Below are 23,655 nucleotides of genomic sequence, written 5' to 3' on the forward strand. Positions count from 1 at the left end.
GAGACGCCTAGCAGCAACGCGCCAGCATCGACCTTTCAGGGAGCCAGTAGAACCAGCCTGAGATGGAGGGTGCGCCCCGGGTCACCACCACCAGTCGGGGACTTTTTTCGTTGTTTTTTCCAAGCAACCGCCTGTGCCCGAGCCTCAGCTCAACGGCGGCCGTGATTGTGGACATTCGATCTTGGGCATTCGAGACCGGGCGTTGTGTTAGAAGCTTTGGATTCGCTCGGCCCGTATGGCCGGACCCCGATCAGCTGGGAAGGACAATCGAACCTCACGATTCGTGGTGTTCCGATGTAATGCAATCACCCAAAACGGGTTTTCAAGCTTTATGAGCTCTCAAAGAAGCATAGCTATGTCTACCAATCCGTAAGATTACTGTGCAATGGGCCCATGGCACGGGTTAGGGTGGCTCTGCTGAAGAAAGAACATCACCATTGCGTGTAATTGGCCGGAAGCGGCTCATGTTCTTCAACAAGAACGGTTGAATAATCGTCGGTCTCTGTAGTCCAGGCCAATAGAGACATCCACTGGAAACCAACAAAGGACCCAGTCAAGCGGAGCAGCTGAGAAAGCCGGTGGTATGGGAAACAGTGAAAATGGCCTTCAGCTTCGTCTAATGTCAGGCCTAGATCCGGAGGAGTGGTATGATGAGTGACGGAAATCGCGGGATGGCAGGGCCGCGCGGGGCAGAGCCTCCCCCGACGCCCACAAGCGTGAAGAAAGAAACGCGCGCAGACTCCAGGGCAGTCTCTGGTAGTACGGCACGGTAAACTTTCGGGCTCTGGCATTCTACCCACTGCATGGACTCCCTCCCGCCCAGCGCATGGAGTTGTCCATCCAGGTCGGTTCAAGGTTTTCACATCGGCACATGGCATCGCATCGGCGACCGTGGATGAGCGACTTAGGCAGGGCATCAAGCGGGCAGAGCTCTGCCTCGATGTCTGTTCTGGGGAAGGCCCTGCCGGGCAGCATTTCAGTTCATGCAGTAGCAAAGCAACTCTGGTCAGATTTGGAGGCGGAAGCAGGCGAGATTTGGGGTGCCATTACCGATCATCCCGTCTGTGAACTGCAAAGGCGTTGTATTTGGCCGTCGGAAGAATTCAGACAGGTTAAGCGATGAAGGTTAAGCGTCGCACCAGATCTGACGCGTCTTGGAGCAAATGGCAGGAGTGTTTGGGTGTGAGAGACTGGGATAAGCGAAAGGAGCCGACTGCAACAAGACGATCGGGTCGCGAGGCAAAAAGGATGGGCAGGACGAGAGAGTTTGATCCTCTGACGTTGGGTCGATTCTGGCGCACGCGACAAAGTCGCGGTGCGGTGCGGTGCGGTGCGGTCGGCCGAGGACGGTGGATGTTGAAGGATTGGCATGTCTTGCATGCTGCTGCTACGTTGGACCTGGTGCAGCCGCGGAGGGGCGGCAGCAGCACTCCGGTTGTGGGTAGAAAAGGCAACTGGCTCAAAGAAAAATGGGCGAGGTGGCAGGGGTGATGGCCATGCATGATGTCGGGCCTCAGTTTGGCACGGCGGAAGGGCTCGGCCGGTAGTCTCCGGCCCTCGCCCTGTCTCAGTCGGCTGCACAAGAGCAAGACAAGCAGCTTTGTGGCCCCATTGCCGGAGCATTGACTGTTCTCCTGCCGGTCGAATGACGCAGAGTGTCTGGGTTCTCACATGGCAGCTGGCACTGGAGGTTCACAACCCCAGTGAAGGCATTTGCACTGCTGAGGAGCATTCAACAAAAGCCAGGCAGGTTTCGTCGGCAGGCTTCAGAGTCCGCAGTATCCGAAGAACTTCGTAAGCCTGTGAGCAAGCTAGACCGACACTGGTCGCTTTCGTTTCGTCTGGTCTCTTCTCGTCTCGTCTCCCCCGGGTTGTCAAACCAAATAGGCTGTCACATCTGATGGCGGGGAGGGGGGAGGGGACGACGATCTTCCTTCCCCCTCACAACAGAGACAGGAGAGAAAAGGGACGCCCGTTGATTGCCGGTGAAGGAGTGGGGGCGCCTCGTTTTTTTCTGTGGAGCGGGAATTGAAGTGAAGAAACGGCGGCAAAGCAAGAAGACGAAGAAGAAAAAACAGACTTTTTGGCTTGGTGATCCCAGCTCGCCACGTTTTCTTCAGAAACAGCTCTCCCTGCGTTGCCTTACGTTGGGGTTTGTGCGGCAGGACTGTGGCCAAATTTCGACCACATCGCAGACGGTGCACCTGATTATTCATTCCTACGGATGAATACCTCTCGCATCTCGGGTGCAGACATGACATGGCCCGGGGGAAAGGTAGCGAGCGATGGAGAAAAGACGGATCTTCTTCCAATGCTACATAGGGTACGAACACTGACGTACGTACGGGATATCCGTAGGGTTGACGGGCATCGGTTATTCGTCCCTACCGTACCTTACCTAGTTGCGATCCAACATGACAGGTGTCAGTGGCTAGTAGCGTCTCTAGCGAGCGCATTTGACCCATATTGACGAAGCTGCCCATCTTAACTTGTTAAGGCGGGCAAGGAGTGCGAAATAAGGTCAAGTAAGTTGTCGCAAGTATAGACACGCAACAAGGTAGGCACGGTCGTGAAAGTAACATGATACCCGACGCGATATGGACCTTACGGATCCGTGCCTTACCTTGGGTACGATACTACGAATACCTGGGTATCGTGAAAAAGGACTCATCACAAGTTGGATAGGGCAGACACGACACGGCGTCGTCGGCGCCTGGCAGCAAGCGGCGGCAGGTTACCAGGAAACAGCGCACAGATGACCACAGCGAGGAGGAGAGAAGCTGCCAAAGAGGGGATCCCCAACCACGGGCTGGCCAGTCATTGGCCTTGCCTGAGTCTAATTCTGGGTCCCAAATCTCAAAACGAGGCCACCCCAGAGCCACAAAAATTTTCTTCCTGATTTTCGCTGTCGCCCTGCCCGCACCGTACCGCACCGCACCACCTGGACGCCGCTCTGGACCGCACCGCTACCGCTGCCGCTCCTCGATTGGCTTGGATTGGCGCACCGCACTGGTACAACGGCGGGGGAGGGAAGGAAAAAAAAAAAAAAAACCAAGTCCCCTCTCGACGTCAACGCACATTTTCAGCCCGATAGCAGGACGAGGAAGAAGAAAAAAAAAAACCGAAAACACTCGTACATACACATACAAACTCGACCCCGTAAGAACCACTGCCCGTCCTGGCTCTCCCCTTTCGCCATATAATAACCAGCTTGCGCCTGCAACAAAGACGTTTGCTCCCGTCGTTGACTTGTCGATATCTAAACAGTAGCCCTGCAAAACCCCCGTCCTTTGCGAAAATGAGCGAAATTACCCATCCTACCATCCAAGGTACGTACGGTCCACCATTCCTCCTGAGCCCTCTCTATCTCTCTTGTCATCATCGGTCGTCTGTCGTCAGTGTCTTCTGCTGCCGCTGCCACTGCCGCCGCCTGCCTCCCCCTTACCGAGCTTGAGCCGGAGCCCAGGCCCTTTCGAGTTCTGCTCGTCTCTCAACCATCAAGGGGCCCCAGCAGACCGATGTTGTGATCTCCCCGACCTTCGCCTCCTTTGTCATCGTGACAGGCAGCCGGAAACATACTCGATGGGGTTGTTGGCTGCGCGGGAGCCTCATCCGTTCCACCCGTTGGCTCGTTGATGGAACGCGCTTTTCGACCCAGTCACCATCTACCCGGTCGACCTGTCGATTTTTTTCCAAGTCTCAACAACCTCCCGCGCGACTATTGACGGGTGGCTTGTCTTTCCGGTCCCGGGCGTGCAAACGAGCCTTTCACCAGGCCTACCTCCTCCACCGTCTGAGCGCGCATGCGCTACCCTTGATGCCACTCTCGGTTAAGCAATTGCTCAGGAGAAACATCATCCATCGATGCTGATCGACTGTCGTATAACCTCTTAGTGAGGTGACATCTGGGCCTCCGCCACATCGGTTCCCAATTCCTCCGGCGACGGCACTTTCGGGGGATCGGCAGTGGGCGGCCAGAAGCAGTGGACATTTCGGCAAGCTCAGACCTCTGGGAAAACAATCATGGCGACTCATTCATCACGACGAAACAAATGAGTCGGGACCGCTTTGCTAATCACACTGGAAAATTAAACAGATGGCTGGTTCCGTGAGATCTCGGACATGTGGCCTGGTAAGTCGACTTACTCGAGCATCGTCGGCTTCTTTTCGCGTGTTAATGAATTTCCCCAGGCCAGGCCATGACCCTGAAGGTCAAGAAGGTCATCCACCACGAGAAGTCCAAGTACCAGGATGTTCTCATCTTCGAGTCCACCGACCACGGCATGGTCCTGGTGCTCGACAACGTCATCCAGTGCACCGAGCGTGATGAGTTCTCGTACCAGGAGATGATCACTCACCTGGCCATGAACTCTCACCCCAACCCCAAGAAGGTTCTTGTTATTGGTGGCGGTGACGGCGGTGTCCTCCGTGAGGTCGTCAAGCACGACACCGTCGAGGAGGCCATCCTCTGCGACATTGACGAGGTGAGCTTCATCTCGGTCATCCCCGCGCACGCCCGCGCGCCGGCTCGGCCCCACTAACACGGAGCCCCTCAAAGGCCGTCATCCGCCTCTCCAAGCAGTTCCTGCCCGGCATGGCCGTCGGCTTCGACCACCCCAAGTCCAAGACCCACGTCGGCGACGGCTTCAAGTTCCTCGAGGAATACAAGAACACCTTCGACGTTATCATCACCGACTCCTCCGACCCCGAGGGCCCCGCCGAGTCCCTCTTCCAGAAGCCCTACTTCCAGCTCCTCCACGACGCTCTGCGTGAGGGCGGTGTCATTACTACTCAAGGTTGTACGTTCCCATTTGTTCAGAAAATACGAGGAGAATCAAGGAAGTACTCGGTTTTAGGAAACAGCGCCAGGCACTCAACTTGCCTGCTTCTTTCTTTGGCCTGTCCTCGATTCATCCCATGAAATTCCCCCGGCGCGCCCAGTGGCCGCCGGCGAGATCTGGGTTGCCTGAAACCTGGATACGCTTTTTCTTTATTTCTCTCTACTCTGGGAGTTTCTCCTTTGTCATTGTCTTTCTAAGTCATGAGTTGCGAGACTCTACTTTCCGACGGAATCAACTTCTCTGTCTCTCTATCTCTCTCTAGCGCGGTGCTCTGAACTAAACTAAACTTCCCCCGCGCCCATCCGTGTACCAAGAACGGGACTAGCTAACAACCCGCACAGCCGAGAACCAGTGGCTCCACCTGTCCCTCATCACCAAGCTCAAGAAGGACTGCAAGGAGATCTTCCCCGTCGCCGAGTACGCCTACACCACCATCCCCACCTACCCCTCCGGCCAGATCGGCTTCATGGTCTGCACCAAGGACGCCAACCGCAACGTCAAGGAGCCCATCCGCAAGTGGTCCCCCGAGGAGGAGGAGAAGCTGTGCAAGTACTACAACGCCGACATCCACAAGGCCGCTTTCATCCTGCCCAACTTTGCCAAGAAGGCTCTGGAGTAAGGGTTTTCGTCCCCCTTTGATGAAGTAACGGATGGAAAAAAAAAAGGACAACGGTCATATCATGAGGCTGGGTTCGGTATAGAATGGTTTAGGGGAGGCAACGCTCTCAAGTGGCCAATTATGGATTTTGGTCGGAGATCTCAATAGATTTGTTTGGCAGATTGAAAACGAAGATGTCGCCAAATGCTCTATGAAAAAAGTTTAGTCTGTGTCGGAGGTTGACTCCGGACGCGTTCAATGAAATTTTTGTTGAATCATCTCTTTTTTTTTTTCTCTTCGCCTGTGACCCCGTGGCCTGGGCTCTCTATTCCCGAACGTGTCCCGTCTATAATGATATCTAAACCGTCATTGATGAAATGACCCCGAAATCGCCAAATTGTTGAAAACTTTTCCCTTGCCCTGACATGAAAAACTCGAAACACCTACGAGCCCCCCTTATTGTGATTCTGTCATCCCATACGCCGGGCGCGCACACTTCATACCATCTTACCCCTCTTACCAGTCACTGCTCGCCGCCAGCAGCGCAGCCAGCTTCTCCAGCCAGACGCGGTCCACCTCGTCGAAGCCGTCCGCCTTCGCGCAGTCAACGTCGATGATGGCGACGAGCCTGCCATCCACGACGATCGGCACGACGATCTCGCTCTTGCTGTCGCCGTCGCAGGCGATGTGGCCCGGGAACGCGTCGACGTCGGGCACGAGCTGCGTCTGCAGGGTCGCGGCGGCGGCGCCGCAGACGCCGCGGCCGAAGGGGATCGTCTGGCAGGCCACCTTGCCCTGGAAGGGCCCGAGGATGAGCGCGGGCTTGGAGGCGGGCGCCTTGGGGTCGAGGACGTAGAAGCCGGCCCAGTTTACGGAGGTCGCGGGCGCGGGGAGCGAGTGGTAGGCGTGCCAGAGGAGGGAGGCCGTGTTGGAGAGGTTGCTGTGTTTTTGGGTTAGTTGGGTGAGTTGATTATTGGAGGTGCTATGATGATGTTGATCTCTCCCCATGGTGAGATTTTGGGGGATTTGGCGTACCAGACCTTTATCAAAGCGTTAGTTCCGTGGTTGTAAGGGAGAGGCGGAGGTATTTCGGGAGGACGAAAACGAACGTACCCAGTTTCTTTGCTCGTAGAACAGACCTTCCGCCTGGAGGAGGACCTGCTCGTAGGCCTCCTCCTTGGTGACGCCGTTGGCGAAGTTGGATGCGTCGGCGTGGACCTGAGTCACCTCGGTGTGTCAGTAGTCTAGGGCTTTTTCTTCATCTTTTTCCCTTCCTCACCGATACGACGCACCATTGTTGATTTTGATAAGAACAATTATAGATCGTGAAGATGCAGAAATGAGAAGCAAGCAAATATTCCGCTTGGGAGGGTGTCTACCGAGCAAATGGATTGCGAAGTGAATGAGTGGTCGTTCACCTCATCTCATCCGAAATCCGCGGTGAAAATGTGTGTTGAAATCCCACTGCCCAATCACGTCAGACCTCGGTGAGTTCGGTGAAGGGGGACCCATCCAGGGAGGGGGTCGATTTGCTAAGCAGACTGTATTCTCACACTAACACACACCTCAACCTAGGTAGGTAAGGTGAGACATCGCGTGGAATGTGATGCGCGGCACGGACATCCCTTGAGTTACCGTCGCGGCAACTCTTGGGTTAGGTGTGTTTGGCCTGCAGTACCCGAAAACAAACCTCTTGCTTTTTCTGCTCAGAGAGTCTCCCACCGGAGAAATCTCCGCCGGCTAGTGCAAGATCGGAAATCCTGCGACAGCTCGGGTGAAGGACATGACGTCCGCGCGTTAGGTGGGCAGCAGCCGCAGCAGAGACAAGTGAAGATTGTGTGTTGCTTTAAACCCCGCGCCAGACCTGAGACGCGGTTTATCTCTGGTGGGAGAGGCTAGCTAAAGCTAGACTTCCCGGGCGCCAACACACTCACACACACTCACCGGACGAAACCTATTCCCCTTTCTGACAACCATCCGCTTGCGCGCGCGTGTGCCGTCATTACCGTGGCGATGTAGCTCACACCTCTGCACAGACAATGCGATCTGGTGGCGCCCTGACGGACGGACGGGGGGAGGCGATCGATCTTCACAGACAAAATTGGTGCTACTTCATCTCAGCTTTCTCCCCCACATGACTTTGCTCTTCCGTCAATGGAAATCATACCTTTTTGACGTCGTACTAATTGGTGAAGCGCCGTGGGACCACACAATCTATTCTCGACTTTAGAGTTGTTCAAGCGTCCGCGCCCCACGATTCCTTCCGGGAGCTGATCCTTATTCCACAAGGAGACTAGAATCCATCAAAGCTGAAAGAGACCGGGACGCGCACGTGAGGAAACGAAACGGAACGGAACGAAACAATGTCTGATTCACAGGCGCCTCGCTTCTGCGCGGACTGCTTCAAGGGGACCCTCCGCGGCGACGTTGAGCCGCAGGGCACGGAGGAGACGGTCAACGGCCTGCTGACGTACGTCGCGCGCCCGGAGCCGGGCCGCGAGCCGGCCGGGGTCGTGGTCGTCATCCCGGACGTGTTCGGGTGGAAGTTGCGCAACACGAGAGCCCTCGCCGATGCGTATGCGAAGAGGATCCCGGCCGTGGTGCTGCTCCCCGAGGTCATGAACGGTTAGTCTCTCATCCCCTCCTGATTGCTGGTGGAACGTTTGAACCAGGTTGGTTGTGGATGCGCTGACCATAACGCAGGCTACGCAATGCCCGACTCCGTCCTCACCGTCGGCGACCGCATCGCGTCCGAAAAGTCGTGGCTGTACAAGCTATTCTACCTCTACCCCGTCGGCGCCGCCACCATGATCCGCTACTTTGTCCCTCTCCTCCTCGCGACGCGCGCGGGCGTGCTCGTCCCGCGCATCGCAAACTTCCTCCGCGCCCTCCGCCTCGACCCGCCGTCTCCGCTGCCGCGCCCGTCCACATCTACATCCGCCTCCGCAGACGGAACCGGGGCCGGCGGCGAGACGTCCGCGTCCGCGGCGGCCAAGGGCCTCAAGATCGGCGTCGCAGGGTTCTGCTGGGGCGGCAAGTACGCGATCCAGCTGGCGCAGGGGACAGCCGGCCCGTTTGGCGAGGAGAAGCTGGTTGACATCGCGTATACCGCGCACCCGAGCATGGTGTCTGTGCCCGGGGACCTGGAGAAGGTGGCGCTGCCGTTGAGCATTGCCAACGGGGACGATGACATGATGATGCCGAGGGCCAAGATGGCGCTGGCGAAGGATATTCTGGGGAAGAAGGGGGATTGTGAGGTTTGCGAGTATGCTGGGGCCAAGCATGGGTTTGCGGTGAGGGGTGATCCGAATGATGAGAGGCAGGCCGACTTGGGAATGCGGGCGGAGGATCAGGCTGTGGGATGGTTTAGGAGGTGGTTTGGGCAGGGTCCTGAGTGAGGAACTGGTGCAGGTGTGTGACGGGCTGCTATTCTCGCTGACAAAGGAGGAAGAGAATAGAGGAAACTGCGAAATCTCAGGGAGACATTAATTATTCTATACGCTTGTGGTATTTGTGGCTCGGATACCAGTAGCATTGTGGAGGTTTTAGCTATAGGAAGTATCGTGTTTGTGGCGGGCGAACTTGGACATGATCTTTTAAATAACTGTGTCATTCGGATTGATGAAAATAAGGTCGCAGATGCCAATTGGGCGAACCCCGATATTGTCGCACGGTTGGTTTTGTCGACGGGGATGGGGCTAAACCGTTGGGCTGTTCCAAGGACGAGCAAACCCGACCAGTCATATCTTCATTCTGAGCTCAAGAGCGCAGCAGTGTCAATGATCGACCTGAAGCGATGAAAGGACCATCCTTTTCCGACAATCTAGACGAATAAGCCAAGAGCGGCAGGAAAGCTTGGTTCGGCTCTGGCCGACCGTTCCCCGGATCCGATACGGCGGGAGCTGCAGGCGAAGCGGGGCCGACGCAGGCACATCCACGCACGCGCCGATAACCGATAAGCTTTTCCACGCTACGTAGGTAATCAGTGACGAAACCAAGGCCCCGTTCTATTTTTTTTCTGATTACCTAAATTTCGATATTCAGGACAGCTTTAATTGCCATTGCTGCTCAAGCCCACGACCACTTTCCGCATACACCAAGCAGAACCCCCCACACCGCCAATGCAATGAACCATAGGACGACACTGCGCGTAATGCGCAACCCGTCAGCTTCGGCCCTCCTCTGCGGCCGCTGCTCGACCAATTCGCCCTTCCTGTCGTTCGCAGTGAAGCCGACGGCGACGACCTCTTACCGCCGCCTCGCGAGCTCCCTCACTTCCGAACGTAGCCCCGATGCCAGCTCGACGGCCGTCCTCAACCCCAAGCTCAACCCCATCGCCAGCTCCCGCCCGGCGCCCCTCGAGCTCCCCGAACGCCAGCCCGACCAGAACAAGTTCTCCCACCTATTTGCGCAGGCCAAGACGTACATCAACTTCTACAAGGGCGGCCTCCGCGCCGTCTTCGCGAACAGGCGGCACATCCAAGACGTCATCGCCTCCAAGAAGAAGACTGTCCCGGGCTTCCGCGAGCCCTCCGTCTTCTCTCCGGGGTTGGTCCCCGAGGGCTTCAGCCGCGCGGACTGGGTGCTCCTCTGGCGCGTGCGCCACGACATCCTCCGCGTCCCGCTCTTCGGCGTGGTGCTGCTGATCTGTGGGGAATTCACCCCGCTCATCGTCATCTTCGTCGATGGCGTGGTGCCCTACACCTGCCGTCTGCCGCGGCAGCTGGCCGCGAGCTTCGCGCAGGCCGAGGAGAGGCGGCACAAGTCGTTTGCCGACTTTGAGCGGGCCGCGCCGGAGGGCGTCGTGAAGGGCAATGCCAAGGGCGCGGCGCAAAAGCACGTGCTGCGCAGCCTGCACCTGCCCGGCATGATGTGGGACAAGATCGGGTTCATCCCGCCGGGCATGTGGGCGTCCAAGGGGCGTCTGAGGATGGCGTTCCTGGAGGGCGACGACAGGCTGCTGCTGCGTGATGGCGGCGTTGCGGGGCTCGAGGAGCAGGAGGTCCGCATTGCGTGCACGGAGCGTGGTATTGACTGCGCCGGCCGCAGCGACGGGGACTTGAGGAAGTTGCTGGATCAGTGGCTTCGTCTTGTTGATGCGGAGGAGACCGTCGAAAGGAGAAAGCGTATGACGGTCATGTTGACCACTAAGTAAGAACCCCCGGTTTGTGATTGTGATCTTTTGCTAACGCTGTTGTTTTGCAGGACTGAGAAGTGGCCCAAGAACAGAGACTTTGCTCTCCCTGACTGGCACCTCTGAGCATGTCACGTCCTATGAGCATGTATGATACCAACGTCTTGAGTATTATGACATAACCTGGCAGTCCTGTGCTACACCACTTATCGTGATGAGAATGATTGCCGGGTCTGTACACTACTGTATCTTCTTCGAGGCATAAGTAGAATGGATGGGAAACACAAAAGCATATGGCAGGGCTCGGAAAACACGGAAATGGGCAATAGAACAACTCCGGTCCGGACAGACAACAGGCAACAATCCAACATCTTCCCTTTACAATTGAAGAAAGTTCTCAATGAATTTGTGCAATTATTTTGCAACGAGGAAGGTACCCACCCCATCCCGAGAAAAAGATTTGGATCGTCGCCGAGCTCATGCTTTTTTCGGTGGAGGTCTGACATCCCACGTCGCCACATTCCAGTGTGCCAGGGAGGTGCTTTGTTTTCCCTTCCAAGCCTCCATATGTTCCCTTATCTGTGGATTCGTTCCAACTCGAAGATATTTTGGTCCTTTCAAAGCCATCACTGAAATGTAGCTCAACATTGCCAAGACAGAGTTGTCTCACGTCATCCCCGGACGTCCGCTCGTGGGCTTTTGTGGTGGGCTTCTTGACGATATAAGGCTGTGAGATACCCCTGATGGTGTGAGTGTGTTTCGGAGCCTCTCTTTGACTTGCCGTGGCCTACACAGACGGAGCGACATACGAGTCTTCTCTGGTACGAGATCACCAACCTCAACCATGGCATTGATTCTTCTTGTTGTTCTAGCAGTCTTCCTCTTCTTCAGGTGGTACTGGAAGCCAATCACAATACCGACCACAAGAGATGGCAGCTCTTTCCCCCTCCCCGTGGACGTCCAGCGTCGCCAATACAGGCCCGTCTACTCCGATCGCAAACTGTTCACACAATTCGGCAGCATGTTTACGACGAAGTTTATTCCTCCAAACTTCGATCTCAACAAGGACCATTCGAACACGCCCGAGACATTGTCATCGCTGACACGCGGAATGGTGAGAGCTACCCCTGAAAGCCACCTCAACCTGCGCCTGAGACATTTCTGGAATGCACCTAACATGTATCGAATTCTTCACATAGGGAATATTCCTCAACAAGATCATTGACGAAGAATACATCCAAAACATTGACTGCCTCATCGGCTCTCTGCGGCGCTTCATCAGCCGCGCGCCGGCACAAGAATACACCGCCGCCTGCGCCGTCGAAGAGACGCACCGCTGCGCCCTCGAGTGGACGACCAAGCCCGACGTGGCGCTCTTCGCCAGCGTCTCCGAGCTGACGCACAAGGCCGCCGTGCGGATCCTCCTCGGCGACGACTTCTACCCGTCGAGCGACGAGCTCCGCACGCTCCTGCGCGCCATCGAGGAGGAGGTCGCCGAGCCGTGGGCCTCCGTCCTGCCCGACTGGCTGCCCCACCCGGCCGTGCGACGGCTGCGCTGGGCACGGGAGCGCGTCGCCGAGATCTTCACGGAGAGGCTGATGCGCAGGGATGCGGTCGCCGTCGCGGGCGGGCCCATCGAGGCCGACAGGCAGGACTACTTCACGTTCCTCCTGGACGAGGACGGCACGGCGGCCCTAAAGCATCTGTTCCCCGCGCACTACACGATCCTGATGCTCTTTTCGCAGAATGGCGTTGCTTCGACCGTGTTCTGGGTTCTCATCTCCGTAAGTTAGCAATCGTGCTGTTGATTTTCTCCATGGCAGCGCCTGACTATAAACGCTTTTTGCAGCTCTTGAGACACCCAGACGTTATGAACGCCGTCAAGAGGAACTCCCGCGGCCCAGAGAACGACTCTTCCCTCCTGAAGGCCTGCATCAAAGAGACGAAGCGGTACTACGAGAACACGCGGTCCTCCTCCCGACTGAACGGTGGCTGCCCGGACTCCTGGATGCCGGGGAGGTGGCTCAACGCCGAGAACAAGCTCGTCAGCTTCGACGAGGTGTGCAGCGGCGGCGGCGGCGTCGTGTGCGACGCCCAGGTCAAGCCAGCACAAAGCGACGACGGGTTGTCGGCGACTGTCGTTGAGCAGGTGCTCACGACCTTGCTTCGGTGCTACGAGGTGTCTTGGGCGTTTCCTGAGCAGCCTCAGACGGTGGATTTTGAGGCGCTGGATTTTGACAGGCCTGGACCGCCCCGGATGAATGTAAGGAAGACACGCCATTCGTATTTATTCTCGCGTCGGACCTGACTGACAAATTTCTAGGATGACTTGAGAGTCAGGGTTTCGAGGAGAGTGTGGCCGGAGATGACAGGAGGGTGTTAGAAGAGATCTCCTCAACCTAGAACAAGAGCCAGTCCGGTATAATATAGGTAAGAAAACAACAGGGTTTGAACCAATACAAATGTCGATTACCACCTTATACCAACATGACTTCCAATTGAATTCACACAAGCATACCCCTTGTGCAATATTTCTTCTACTGAAGTATGACTTCAATCTATCAAGCATGCAAAACAGATACATAAGTTAAGAGATCTCATTGTGGCCAGCTGATTGAGCTTGTAAATGGTAATGTAGAAGTAAGGCGAAGTTCGGAGATCAGGAGATGGTCAAGAGAATCAAAGGACCACCGGGTCGGGAAGTCAGAGGCCGAAGCAATTGCTAGGATGGACCCAGCGCTGTGTAAGTCAACCAACCGAACATTATGCTTGTAGGGAAACGCCTGCCCATCAACCGGTGCATCTCATGGCACAGTAAAAATAGGTAGGTTCTCAGAAAATGACGAATCAGAAGATCCCATAACAAACAGGACATTGCTAGACGAGCAGATATTAATTTCACATCCGGTGATGTTAGCGAAGACAGGCACGATAGTAAGTCCACTTGAAAAGAAAACGCACATCGTTTACATCAGGTTTGTTTGATTTGCCTGAATTACAGATACTGTAGTGGCTATAATAGACATGAAGTGCGGCGATTTGCCTATGCTGGGTGCTATTCGCGTGCTCCCTCACGCATTTTGTTCGGTTCCCCCCTCGATCATCCACCGTCTTAATCCTCGTGATATCTCATCTTTCGCAATACCCTTCCTTCGCTAATGCCCGTGGAAAGAAAATCTCAAACATGGTATCTTGTGCTTTCCCCGATTCCGAACGCCCCTTTTTTGGATACCTCCGTGTAACGCCTTGAAATGATTTGTGAATTGGTACAGTGTGGAGAGACCTTCCGTGCCTCCCCAGGATGTGCTTCGGCCCTTAGCTTCTCGTAACCGCAGCGGGCGGTGTCGCGATGGTGGGTGGTGTTGAAGACGTAGAACCGGTGGCCGTGCCGTAGTCTGGAGGCAGTGAGCCCCGGCCAGCTCCTGCCGCGCCGATGAGAGGTGGTGGGGGCATGTGCTCGACGTGGGCCATCTCGAAGCTGCCATCCCGGGTGACGGCCTGACCGGGCTTGGCTTTCGGCTCGTAGGCAGGAGGGGCCTCGCCGAACTCGTCCAGACCTTCGTCGGGGCGGGTGGTCCACGCCCAGCGGCCGTTTCGCGATGAGCGTTGACCTCCAGCTCTTTGACGATTTGCTTCGAGGTCGCGACGGGGCCACGGGCGTTGCAGGCCAAGCCTGCGGAGACGGCGGCGGCGCTGGAACTGGATGAGAGTTGCGAGGATGCCGATGGAGAGGAAAACGATGAGAGGCGTGAGGATCCAGGTGTAGGGCGCGGAGGAGAGGCCAAGGCCTTCGCCGCTGCTGCCCAGAGAGCTGCTGTCCGTGGACGACATAATGTGCTGGTCGGTGTCGTGTGGTGCAGATGCCGGTTGACCAAGAAGCAAAGAACGAGCCAAATCGTTGGCGAACGCGGCGAAGAGTTATAGTAGGCGTGTAAGAGGGCGCAGTGAATGACTGGCAGGGATGTTTGTTGGTGGTAAGCAGCCCTATTTTGTTTGTTGGGTTGTCTGTTGGTTGGTTGGTGGCTATTATCGTTGTGAAAGGGAAAGAACCCCTGGTGGTGTGTCGAGTCGGAGCGTAATACACAAAGGCGCAGAGGGCGAAACAGGGAACGGATAGTGGCAGCGATGGTGATGCAAAAGGCAGCGACGATGGGCTTTCACGGCCTCATAGCGTGGCTCAGTTTCGCGGGTTCGCTAGTTTCGTCTGGATTCCCGTAGCACTAATAGCTTGGGTGGATCGGAGAGAAGGACAGCCGAAAGATGGTGAAGACGGATTGATGGTGTTACTGTTGGTGAGAGAAGGTTAAGGACGACGGGCGCTTGGTGAGCAAGGGAAAGGCTTGCTTCAAGCTGGAGTCGACTTCGCGTTGCCGCTCGTGCCTGGCCGGTGAGGTGGGTGGGTTATGCAGGGCCCAATAATTCCTTGATTGCAGTTCGCGTGGGTGCAGATCTCGAGGTCGACTGGGTTGGCTGGTGTTTGACGTACCAGGGAGACCGAGGAATAAACGAGGGACGTCGCAAAAAGGAAGGAAACGAGAGAGAGGGAGCGGACCAAGAAGAAAGAGCGAGAGTCTTGGGGAAGCGGGAAATGGTGGCGGGAGAGATATTGGATATTTGGCAGCGAATGCCAAACAATAGCGGAGGTCTTGAAAGTGAAAGTGGATTTGAGACCTGAATTCCAACGGCAGGGGCAGGAAGGAAGCAACCGAGACCAGGCCAGGTTGTTGTTACGGATACTGCTGGATTGAACGAGCTTGGACGAGCCACCGAAGGGAGCTAGGCCGGATATCGTCAGACTCTTGAGGGTAGGTTCGATGCATTCGTATTCCAAACTCTCGGAGACGAACAAGGCCACTATTAATTAGTAGCGTGGACGCGTCTGGTTTCTAGGGCGCCGGTGGCATGGCTGACGGCCTTGGGCTGTGCGTCCGACGTGCGTGCGAGTGCGGCTGTCTTGTGTATGCCGTGTGCGATTGCGATAGGATTGCGAAAGGAAGGGAAGCAGGCAGGCAGGCAGGGCAGGGCAGGGCAACGCTGAAAAGGGCACAGCCGAGGGACGAAGATAGGATTAGTAGGTTGGTGGTGTGCAAGAGATGAGGCAGCACGGTCAACGGCTCGGAGGGTGAGAAAAGCAGAAGGTAAGGTAAGCAGGAGGAAAGACGAGGCAGAGAGAGAGAGGTACGACACTGTTGAAGAATGGGACGAAGCAGGCGTTGCGACGAGAGCAGGACTTGACTCGGGGCGATTTGTCCCGTGCCTGCATACTACGTATGCTCACGAACACAACCTGCGCAGGAACGAATAGCAAGCAAATCGGTATTGCATTTGATCTTTACTTTACCTGGTAGGTAGGCTGGATAATGAGCCCTGGGGTCGCAAATGACCCCCGTCGGCTGGTTGCCAATCTGGGTGCCAATCGTCAGGGACGGGGCTTGGCTTTTTTTGGAGTCGCACGTCATGGGTTGCGCTAGCCGTGTCGTGTTTAGCAGCAACGTCCGCTGAAGGGATGAACCGGTCCACTAGAGGCTGCAAATCACTTTCCTGCGAGATGTCAAATACCACCCCAACATTTGCGCTGCTGCTCTGCCGTGTGTCTGCTTACGCATCGCACCCGCACTCTCTCTCATATCCACGTCGTCCTCTCTCCTCTCCTCGCCCACCCGGACCCGAATGCACTGCTGCGAGGATAAGGGTCACCTCGGTCTCCAGTGTAAGGTACCTGCATGTACGGATGGATACTGTCCTGCATGGCGGCTCTGTGAAGTAAGGTACCCAATGCAATGTATCCACTGTTCACTAATTAGGTACGGCGTGCACTCAAATCCCGCCGGGCTTAGCACCGCAATCTATCGACTACTGCACATCGCGGCTGTTTCAGGGACGCTCGCTTCGATTCACACTGACGGAGTACAGATTGTCAAACAGACTTGGAATTAAATCTTTGCAAATTCTTCCATTGGGGCATCCTCTGCTACCTTAGTTCGTATGAACGCCCGCTGCGAATCGCACTCGCACGTCGCAACTCGGGGAGACCCACCCACGATGCCCTGTCTGCGCACAATGAGAAGCTTCACAAACATCCCTCGGTATCCGCGCATCTCGGAAATCTGCGCGCAACGTCGAGGGAATTTTCGAGGGCGATCGACCTCGTCAAAAGAAACTTGACACGCGTCTAATCACACTCGATGAACCTTGTTCCACTCCTTGGCGGCCGTTGGCACACATGATCAAATTGAAATGCTCCCAAAAAGTTCCGACGCGACTCGTAGCTGTCCTCGTCGAAAGTGTGCCGTCGGCATCTCCAGGCGCAACTCTCACCTGCGAGCAATATCGCAGAAATTGGCCAAAGGACAGCCGCAGACAGCGACGGCAATCAATCACTGAAAGTGGACGAGGCGATAGAGTGGAGGTGGGAACCGCACGGAGGGCCCGTCCACAGCATCCCTGACGATCCATCATCCATCCACCCGCGTCCGATGTTTGCGATGTGGGGGCCACAACTTTGTGTTCATCCATCAACCTGCTGCAGCCCAGTGCAGATTCAATCGTCTTGTGAAAGGTGAATACCACTGAACTCAAAAGAAGGCCTGTCACTGGCTGCGTTTCCCCAGTGTCATGTCAGGGATCTTGCAAATTGGCCCTTGCGCCAGGATCCAAATCTCTCTCGCCCCCCGTTGGAAAGTTTGTGTCGCACCTCTGAGTGGCTGGCCTGCCTGCTGGTCGAAGCCCCCCCAGGCCCCTGCACTGACACCAGTGACCACCACGTTGAGAGACTGAGGTCAGCTTCCCTGCCTAAGGCCCCACCCCAGTCTTGAAGCTTCCAAATTGTTTTGTCGACGATCCAATTCCACCCTCGTCAACCCGTCGGCCACGTTTGCGACACAAGCTCATCAGCGGCTCAGAAACAACCCGGCACGCGGCCGCCGCCATTGACGAACAACAGCGACAGTTTTACCTTGACTCCAGCCCCGTCGCTTCCCGCCAAACTCTACGCGAGAATCCGCCCTGTGGCCGTACCGACGACTGCAACTCTGAACACTTGGAATTATCCCTCTCGCAATCCACCCGCCATGCCTCGCGCCATCCGAGGTAAGCACCATATCGCCCGCCGCAGCCTTCCACGCGGCACCCGTTTTCCAGTTTGCTGACGTCCCGGCTTTCACAGGAGTGCTCATCGAGTGCGACCCCTCCATCAAGTCCATTATCGTCAACATCGACGCCGCAAACCATGATTACATCATCGAGGACCTCGACGACCAGCACGTCGTCGTCAAGGAGAACATGGTCGCCGCGCTAAAGAGACAGCTCGACGATGTAGGTTCCACCATAAACGAGCAGTCCCCCCACTTCACGATGCACATTGCTGCATATTGACGCTTACTTGAGACAATATGCTGACGACTTGCCTACAGAAATTGAAGGAGACGCAGCAGCCTGACGAAAGTTCAGATTCTGATTAAGCAACTGCCGACAAGTCCGATCGCTTGGGCACGGGTTGGTTTATTATATCTTTCCGGAGATTCCCGCACTCTCTATATCTGCCTTCGTCGTTGCGTCGTGCCGTCATGTGACCGTGGCTGTGTCAACGACCGCCATGACCTTTCTCACGCCGACGTCAACCTGGCACGGAGGCATGACGACGCTCTATAATACATCAGGATGGGATGAAACCCCCTCAACATAGCGACTGTGCCTTCCCAAAGGCAGCTAGTGTCCCGGCGTTCTAGCAAGCATGCCATAAGAATCTACTGTGTTGAATAATCCGGTTTGTTTATGGTGGATTTAGCAGTTGCAAACAGCGCAAGTGTGTTCTAGAGCTTGGCAAACGTGGGCTTGGTCTTGGTCAGTCCGGACATCATGGCAGTCTTGAAGTCGCCTGATTGCAGCATGGCCGCGTTCCAGACGGTGGTGTATCGCAAACCTTGTGGCCTGGTCAGTAGACAACTCATCAAACGAGGATAGAAAACAAGACGAATATAGAAAGAAAGCTTCGGGACAGTGCTTACTCTCCGCAACCGAGTGATCCCTCGCGTGGTTCAGCAGCTCCTTGGTGCCCTGCACCGCCACCGGGCTCTTGCCGGCGATGAAGCCCGCCAGCTTCAGCCCCGCGTCGAGCGCGGCGGCCTTGTCCGCGTGCACCTGGCTGACGAAACCTACCGCCAGCGCCTCCTCGCCGGAGAAGTCCCGGGCCGACAGGCAGACGTCCTTGACCCACGACGTGCTGCCTACGAGCTTGGGCAGGCGGCTCAGGGTGCCGAGGTCGGCCGCCAGCCCGATGTCGACCTCCTTGACGGAGAAGCGCGTGTTCCGTGCGCAGATGCGGACGTCGGCGCAGCATGAGATGTCGATTGCGATTCCGATGGAGATTCCGTGCAGGACGCAGATAACGGCTATCGATTATGTTAGCTATACAGATTTCCGTCGTCTCTTCTCATCCAGTCATGGATATGGCAACATAAAATCGGGATGGAAATAGCAGCAAATGACAGGGGGAATTTTTTCAACATACGCTTCTCGCATTTTTCTACCGCGTCGATGGCGGCTTGGAACTCGACAATGTGGCGGCGCATCATGGTCGCGTAGCGGGACGGGTCCATGTCCCCGCCGATGGCGCTGCCGAGGGTGCCCTCGCTGGCGGACTGGACGTCGAGACCCGCCGAGAAGGCGCGGTCGCCGGCGCCGGAGAGGACGACGGCGCGAACGTCGGGGTCATGGCTGAGCCGGTTGAAGAGGGGCCCGAACTCGCGCCAGACGGGCTCCGAGAAGGCGTTGAGCTTCTTGGGGCGGTTGATCTCGACGTGGACAACGAAGGGGGCCGGCGTGGTGACGAGAAAGTGTTCGTAGGTGTAGTCTTTGAATGTGGCGGCGACCATTTTGCGTGAGGAAGGTGAGGGTGGGAGTGAGATTTGGTGGCCTGTGATGGTGAGATGAGTTGAGTACCGCGGGTGGAGAGAGTGCGACGCGGTGTGATGGTTTGCGAGTTTGTTTGGGGCGGAAAGACTGCGAATGCGGCTCTTGGGCTGATATATGCAGGGTTCGAATCTTGAAGTTTCTTTTGCGAAAGTAAGGATGACAGCTGTGGTTGCGAGTGCGATGAGGTTCGAGCTGACAACGCTGACCGAGTTGCCGAGGCATGTCGCAGGTTGTCGCCGACCGGGGCCCCGCCTCATCTGGGGTAACGTCGCCACGCCCCCGGTGTGTCTCTAGAAAATTTGCTGCTGAAAACTCCACACTGGTGCACTCACTCCTTGTTTACCTTCACTCGGTGCGGTCACACGAAGATGTTGGAATCATTTTTGGTTTTCGCCGCCATTCACTTTGGTGGAGTTTCGGGTGATTAAGATTGTCGGCGGCCTCTAGAATGCACTATCAACCTCGAGTGAGGCATGTCGAACGTTAGCAAATCTCAGAGGTTCTTGAGCTGTTTCTTATCTCGTTGAGGTTCTCAAGTGGAGAGATCAGACTGGGCGAAACCAATGCCACGGATAAGTGTCCTCATCGCATATACTCAGTTCGGCGAGTGAATCCAAAGTCATCATTTTGGGGATGTTTGACGGGACCAAGTCTCACTCACCGCTAAGTTTGGCCATTCTCGTCTACGTCCATGGGTGCTGACGTCCAATTCTGACGAATTGTTGATGATCACTCTCACATCAAGGAGACGTTCGACTATTTATGGACTTACCTTGTTATTTATCTCATCCATGTGCGATACGCACATCTGTCGTGGTACAATATCCCTCTCGACATTATTGAGTCGTGCCTGTTTCTCCTCATTCAGGGGAAATGGCTGTGAGTCACACGCCGGTGTGCAGATGTGATGACTGTCTGCCGAAGTCCATCTCTCTCTCATTGGATGTACCCGCGTAACTCATTTTCAGAATGGGGAAAGCTCCTAATCGAAGGACGTGTCTCCCTTCTTTAGCATAGCAAGCGGATGTGGCCTCCCAAGCAGAGTGTGCTGCAGCGTGTACCTTCTTTACCCAAGTAATAGAAGGTCTAAATGCCATCGGCCCTTCCAAATCCTTGGCCAGAACATGGAAATGACATACCTCGAGACTCAGAGGGCAGGAGCTGTTGAGTGGAACCTTCAGCAGCTGCTGTCATTGCGGCGGAAGGAGCTGGGCTAGGAAGAACGATTGCGTTGCAGAGAAGGGCACTCGAGGCTGCTAATGAAGGTCTCGTTTGCCTTTGCGTGAGATCCTTCGACTGTCCACTTCCCCAACAACATCTCTCCGACCTCCTCGATTCCTCAATTCCGGACCATTTTCTCCTACGGCCAAGACCTCCTATATCCCTCCTGCCCGTATCTTTATCAAAGCCACATTAGTTCAACCGTTGATGCATTTTTCTTTCTAAGTTCTATGCGCAAGGCCCAAAGGACTCGGTCCCTCACTCCTCCCACAGAGGTTCAACGTTTGACCGACCCAAGCACTTTGGCCTACAGGGAATCCGTTCTTCGACGTTATAGCTCTGCCGAAAGATTGGGCAGCAAAACACGAAACCATTCATCTAGCTCGACTCCCACGTTTTTTTTCAAATTCTGTTGCACGCCTCAGGCCGAACTGGGCCTGAAGCCGCAGCCTGCCGAGAAGAAGCCGGCGATGTTGTCAAACTTCTTCCATCCCACCAAAACAGTTGACCTCCATCCATCTCCCGAAGCGACTGGCGACTTTGACAACACCCCTTCTCCTAGTCTTCGCCCGTCAATGGCCGAAATGTCTCTGAAAAAGCCGGAGCAAGACGTTGATTCCGTTTCGTCTGCCCGTAGCGGTGTTTTCCGCCATGCCCTCCTCAAGACTGCCTCTGGACGCCCTATGGTCGTTGACCGGGACTTGCCCGCACCTCCCGTCTTGAGCCAGCAAATCAACCCAGACGAGCCACTCGAGAAGGTCGTCAAGGAAAAGACGCCTGAGGAAAAGGGGCACGAGCACAAAGCTACGGCGTCACTTCCCTCCAGGAACTACTCTCAAGAAGGCACCTCGTCCGCGACCGAATCGGATTCCTCACATCCCAGAGAAAGGATTTGCGTTGATCCTGAGCTCCACCCCGATGAATCGCACATCAAAGCCCATCATCGAGGTCTTTTGAAGGGTGCTGACTTTTGCGACACTGGAGTGCCTGGCCAGCCTGTGGCTCAGCTTCCCGAAGATGAACATGAAAACGACGAGTCAGATCCATCCAAGGAGTCGGAGCCAACGGTGATTCTTGCGCGTGTCAAACGAGCCATGACAGGTGACGACAATTGTCTCTCAACTGTCGAAATCACACTTCCTCCCAAAGTGGAGGGCCATAGTCGTGCTACGAAAGTTCGGCCGGCCTTCAACACGCCCACCTTCCACTATCCAGTCGACCCGGCAAACCCAGGCAATCCTGTCAGTACCATCAGCCAACAGGCTTCGCTGGGTGTTTCCAAGGTGCGGCCGTTCGACTCGTCAAAGGAGCACCAGGAATCCAAGATCGGCGTCATTGGATCACCCATATCGGATTAGGATTACGTTCAAGGAGGGCACACGAACATTCCCGTTTCGAAAGTTCGTTCAGTTGCCCAACCTCCTTTGTTGAACCGAACACCAGGGCACCCATCGACCTCGAAAGTACTGCCATACACTGATCTCGCGCATGATGACCAGCAGGACAAGTACTTTGCCGATCGATCCGAAGCTTCTGCTGATGAGGCACCTCCGAAAAGCGAAAAGTCCCGAGCCCAGAGTGCACCACGTTCCAGGGCCGGCACTCTTGACTACAAAAGAACCGCTCAGTGGATTCGTGATCTGTTGAAAAACCCAGAACGACCTACAAGACTGACAGAGCTGCCTTCCAGGTCTCAGCGGTCATCCTATATGCGACTGGAAGATTCACCAGGACCCAGCCCAATCTCCCGCAAACTAACTCGCAAGTCTACTCTGCCACCTTCAAAGGTTGAAGCAGGCCTTTTCCAGAGGACTTTTGGGGAGCTGGAGCGGCTTTTGCATGAAGCATTGACTTTGGCGTCGCAAGTCGCCGACCACGAAGAAGAAAGGTCCCCATACTCGGGGCGATCTCCGCATAATCTCTCTGACGACATGGAGCCACAGACAAGGCCTCGCCGCCGCAGCCATGAGTTCTCGGATGTTGACTTGGAGGACAATAACCAGGAGACCCATTCGTTGGCCAAACGTGCAGCTACGTACCCAAATATCGATATGCGGGCTCGAGAGCACGTCGATGATCTCTACAGAAACATCTCTCTCACCCCACAGTCAGTTGTTTTCCAGGAGGCTCTCGAAGCTCACAGAGCCAAAAAGAACAAACGGCGGAAGAGTCGTCCACGCCAAGCTGCCGCTGTACCAGAGCGGGTCTCAAGTCGAAAGAAAAGCCAGGAGAGCAGAGAACGAACAGACTCGCGGCGAGTTGCAAGATTGCGCGAACGTTCAGACGTGTGCAGCATGGATGGGTCAGATGACTCCTCCTTTGTTGATTTTTCAACCCAGCCCGAAGCCCGGAACAGAAGTGGAGGACCAACTCGTCCAAGAGCCAGTGCCAGGCAGGTTCCGTTCAAGTCTCACAACACTGGCGGCGAGGCGAACTTCCCAGAGCGAGACGTTGCTGGCCGCCCGTTACATAATCTTCGTGGCATCAGTCTCCGCGGCAAGTCACACGTCAGTCTACGTGGCGTTCAGGCCTTCAACTTGCCCAAATCGAAGCGTCGTCAACCTATTGCTCGAGACTGGTCCCCTATCCGCAAGAGGGCCGTTGCAACAGTTGCGTGCATCAGCACTGCGCTCATTGGAGTGCTGCTCGGGATCTACGCTGGCTTGGTCCCGTCGCTTCAGTACTACATTTGGGACTCTGGCCATACCATCCTCAATGGCAATGTTGGCTGCTTTCTCGGTATGGCTCTTCCGACATTCTTTTGTTGGCCTCTCCCGCTGGTTCATGGAAGAAAACCATACATCACGTCCGGCTTGGTATTATCCATGCCGCTGCTTTTCCCGCAGGCTGTGGCCGTGTACGCTCAGAGGTTTGAGAATCTCACCGGATAGAGAATGGTGTTGCTTGCGCCTCGGTGCGTCATGGGGATGTGTCTTGGTTTTGCAAGC

The 23,655-nt window shown here is 55.7% G+C and overlaps 10 protein-coding genes across 10 annotated transcripts; 7 read left to right on the top strand and 3 right to left on the bottom strand.

Moving 5' to 3' along the window:
- Positions 1 to 4,122: 4,122 nt before the first annotated feature.
- On the top strand, positions 4,123 to 5,460 carry GCG54_00011291 (Spermidine synthase; the record flags this gene model as incomplete). The annotated part of the gene is made up of 4 exons (XM_045411196.1): positions 4,123 to 4,132; positions 4,192 to 4,484; positions 4,559 to 4,799; positions 5,183 to 5,460. The coding sequence occupies 4 exons, from the start codon at positions 4,123 to 4,125 to the stop codon at positions 5,458 to 5,460; spliced, it is 822 nt and encodes a 273-aa protein (XP_045268254.1).
- Positions 5,461 to 5,955: 495 nt separating this feature from the next.
- On the bottom strand, positions 5,956 to 6,734 carry GCG54_00011292 (Free methionine-R-sulfoxide reductase; the record flags this gene model as incomplete). The annotated part of the gene is made up of 3 exons (XM_045411197.1): positions 5,956 to 6,479; positions 6,549 to 6,666; positions 6,732 to 6,734. The coding sequence occupies 3 exons, from the start codon at positions 6,732 to 6,734 to the stop codon at positions 5,956 to 5,958; spliced, it is 645 nt and encodes a 214-aa protein (XP_045268255.1).
- A 1,068-nt stretch (positions 6,735 to 7,802) lies between these two features.
- Positions 7,803 to 8,837, top strand: GCG54_00011293 (Protein AIM2; the record flags this gene model as incomplete). Its single annotated transcript, XM_045411198.1, has 2 exons — positions 7,803 to 8,064; positions 8,143 to 8,837. The coding sequence occupies 2 exons, from the start codon at positions 7,803 to 7,805 to the stop codon at positions 8,835 to 8,837; spliced, it is 957 nt and encodes a 318-aa protein (XP_045268256.1).
- Positions 8,838 to 9,592: 755 nt separating this feature from the next.
- GCG54_00011294 (uncharacterized protein) lies at positions 9,593 to 10,699 on the top strand (the record flags this gene model as incomplete). Its single annotated transcript, XM_045411199.1, has 2 exons — positions 9,593 to 10,590; positions 10,645 to 10,699. The coding sequence occupies 2 exons, from the start codon at positions 9,593 to 9,595 to the stop codon at positions 10,697 to 10,699; spliced, it is 1,053 nt and encodes a 350-aa protein (XP_045268257.1).
- Positions 10,700 to 11,417: 718 nt separating this feature from the next.
- GCG54_00011295 (uncharacterized protein) lies at positions 11,418 to 12,956 on the top strand (the record flags this gene model as incomplete). Its single annotated transcript, XM_045411200.1, has 4 exons — positions 11,418 to 11,687; positions 11,773 to 12,357; positions 12,423 to 12,836; positions 12,897 to 12,956. The coding sequence occupies 4 exons, from the start codon at positions 11,418 to 11,420 to the stop codon at positions 12,954 to 12,956; spliced, it is 1,329 nt and encodes a 442-aa protein (XP_045268258.1).
- A 932-nt stretch (positions 12,957 to 13,888) lies between these two features.
- On the bottom strand, positions 13,889 to 14,404 carry GCG54_00011296 (uncharacterized protein; the record flags this gene model as incomplete). The annotated part of the gene is made up of 1 exon (XM_045411201.1): positions 13,889 to 14,404. The coding sequence occupies one exon, from the start codon at positions 14,402 to 14,404 to the stop codon at positions 13,889 to 13,891; it is 516 nt and encodes a 171-aa protein (XP_045268259.1).
- Positions 14,405 to 17,643: 3,239 nt separating this feature from the next.
- Positions 17,644 to 17,947, top strand: GCG54_00011297 (RNA polymerase II transcription factor B subunit 5; the record flags this gene model as incomplete). The annotated part of the gene is made up of 2 exons (XM_045411202.1): positions 17,644 to 17,662; positions 17,688 to 17,947. 2 exons carry the CDS (start codon positions 17,644 to 17,646, stop codon positions 17,945 to 17,947), a joined length of 279 nt encoding a protein of 92 aa, XP_045268260.1.
- A 437-nt stretch (positions 17,948 to 18,384) lies between these two features.
- Positions 18,385 to 19,446, bottom strand: GCG54_00011298 (dienoyl-CoA isomerase; the record flags this gene model as incomplete). Its single annotated transcript, XM_045411203.1, has 3 exons — positions 18,385 to 18,494; positions 18,580 to 18,963; positions 19,083 to 19,446. The coding sequence occupies 3 exons, from the start codon at positions 19,444 to 19,446 to the stop codon at positions 18,385 to 18,387; spliced, it is 858 nt and encodes a 285-aa protein (XP_045268261.1).
- A 1,845-nt stretch (positions 19,447 to 21,291) lies between these two features.
- Positions 21,292 to 22,065, top strand: GCG54_00011299 (uncharacterized protein; the record flags this gene model as incomplete). Its single annotated transcript, XM_045411204.1, has 1 exon — positions 21,292 to 22,065. One exon carries the CDS (start codon positions 21,292 to 21,294, stop codon positions 22,063 to 22,065), a length of 774 nt encoding a protein of 257 aa, XP_045268262.1.
- A 573-nt stretch (positions 22,066 to 22,638) lies between these two features.
- GCG54_00011300 (uncharacterized protein) lies at positions 22,639 to 23,598 on the top strand (the record flags this gene model as incomplete). Its single annotated transcript, XM_045411205.1, has 1 exon — positions 22,639 to 23,598. One exon carries the CDS (start codon positions 22,639 to 22,641, stop codon positions 23,596 to 23,598), a length of 960 nt encoding a protein of 319 aa, XP_045268263.1.
- Between the last annotated feature and the right edge of the window lie 57 nt (positions 23,599 to 23,655).

The sequence above is a fragment of the Colletotrichum gloeosporioides genome, assembly GCF_011800055.1.
Source record: "Colletotrichum gloeosporioides strain Lc1 chromosome Unknown consensus_17, whole genome shotgun sequence".
Classification (NCBI taxonomy): Eukaryota; Fungi; Ascomycota; class Sordariomycetes; order Glomerellales; family Glomerellaceae; genus Colletotrichum; species Colletotrichum gloeosporioides.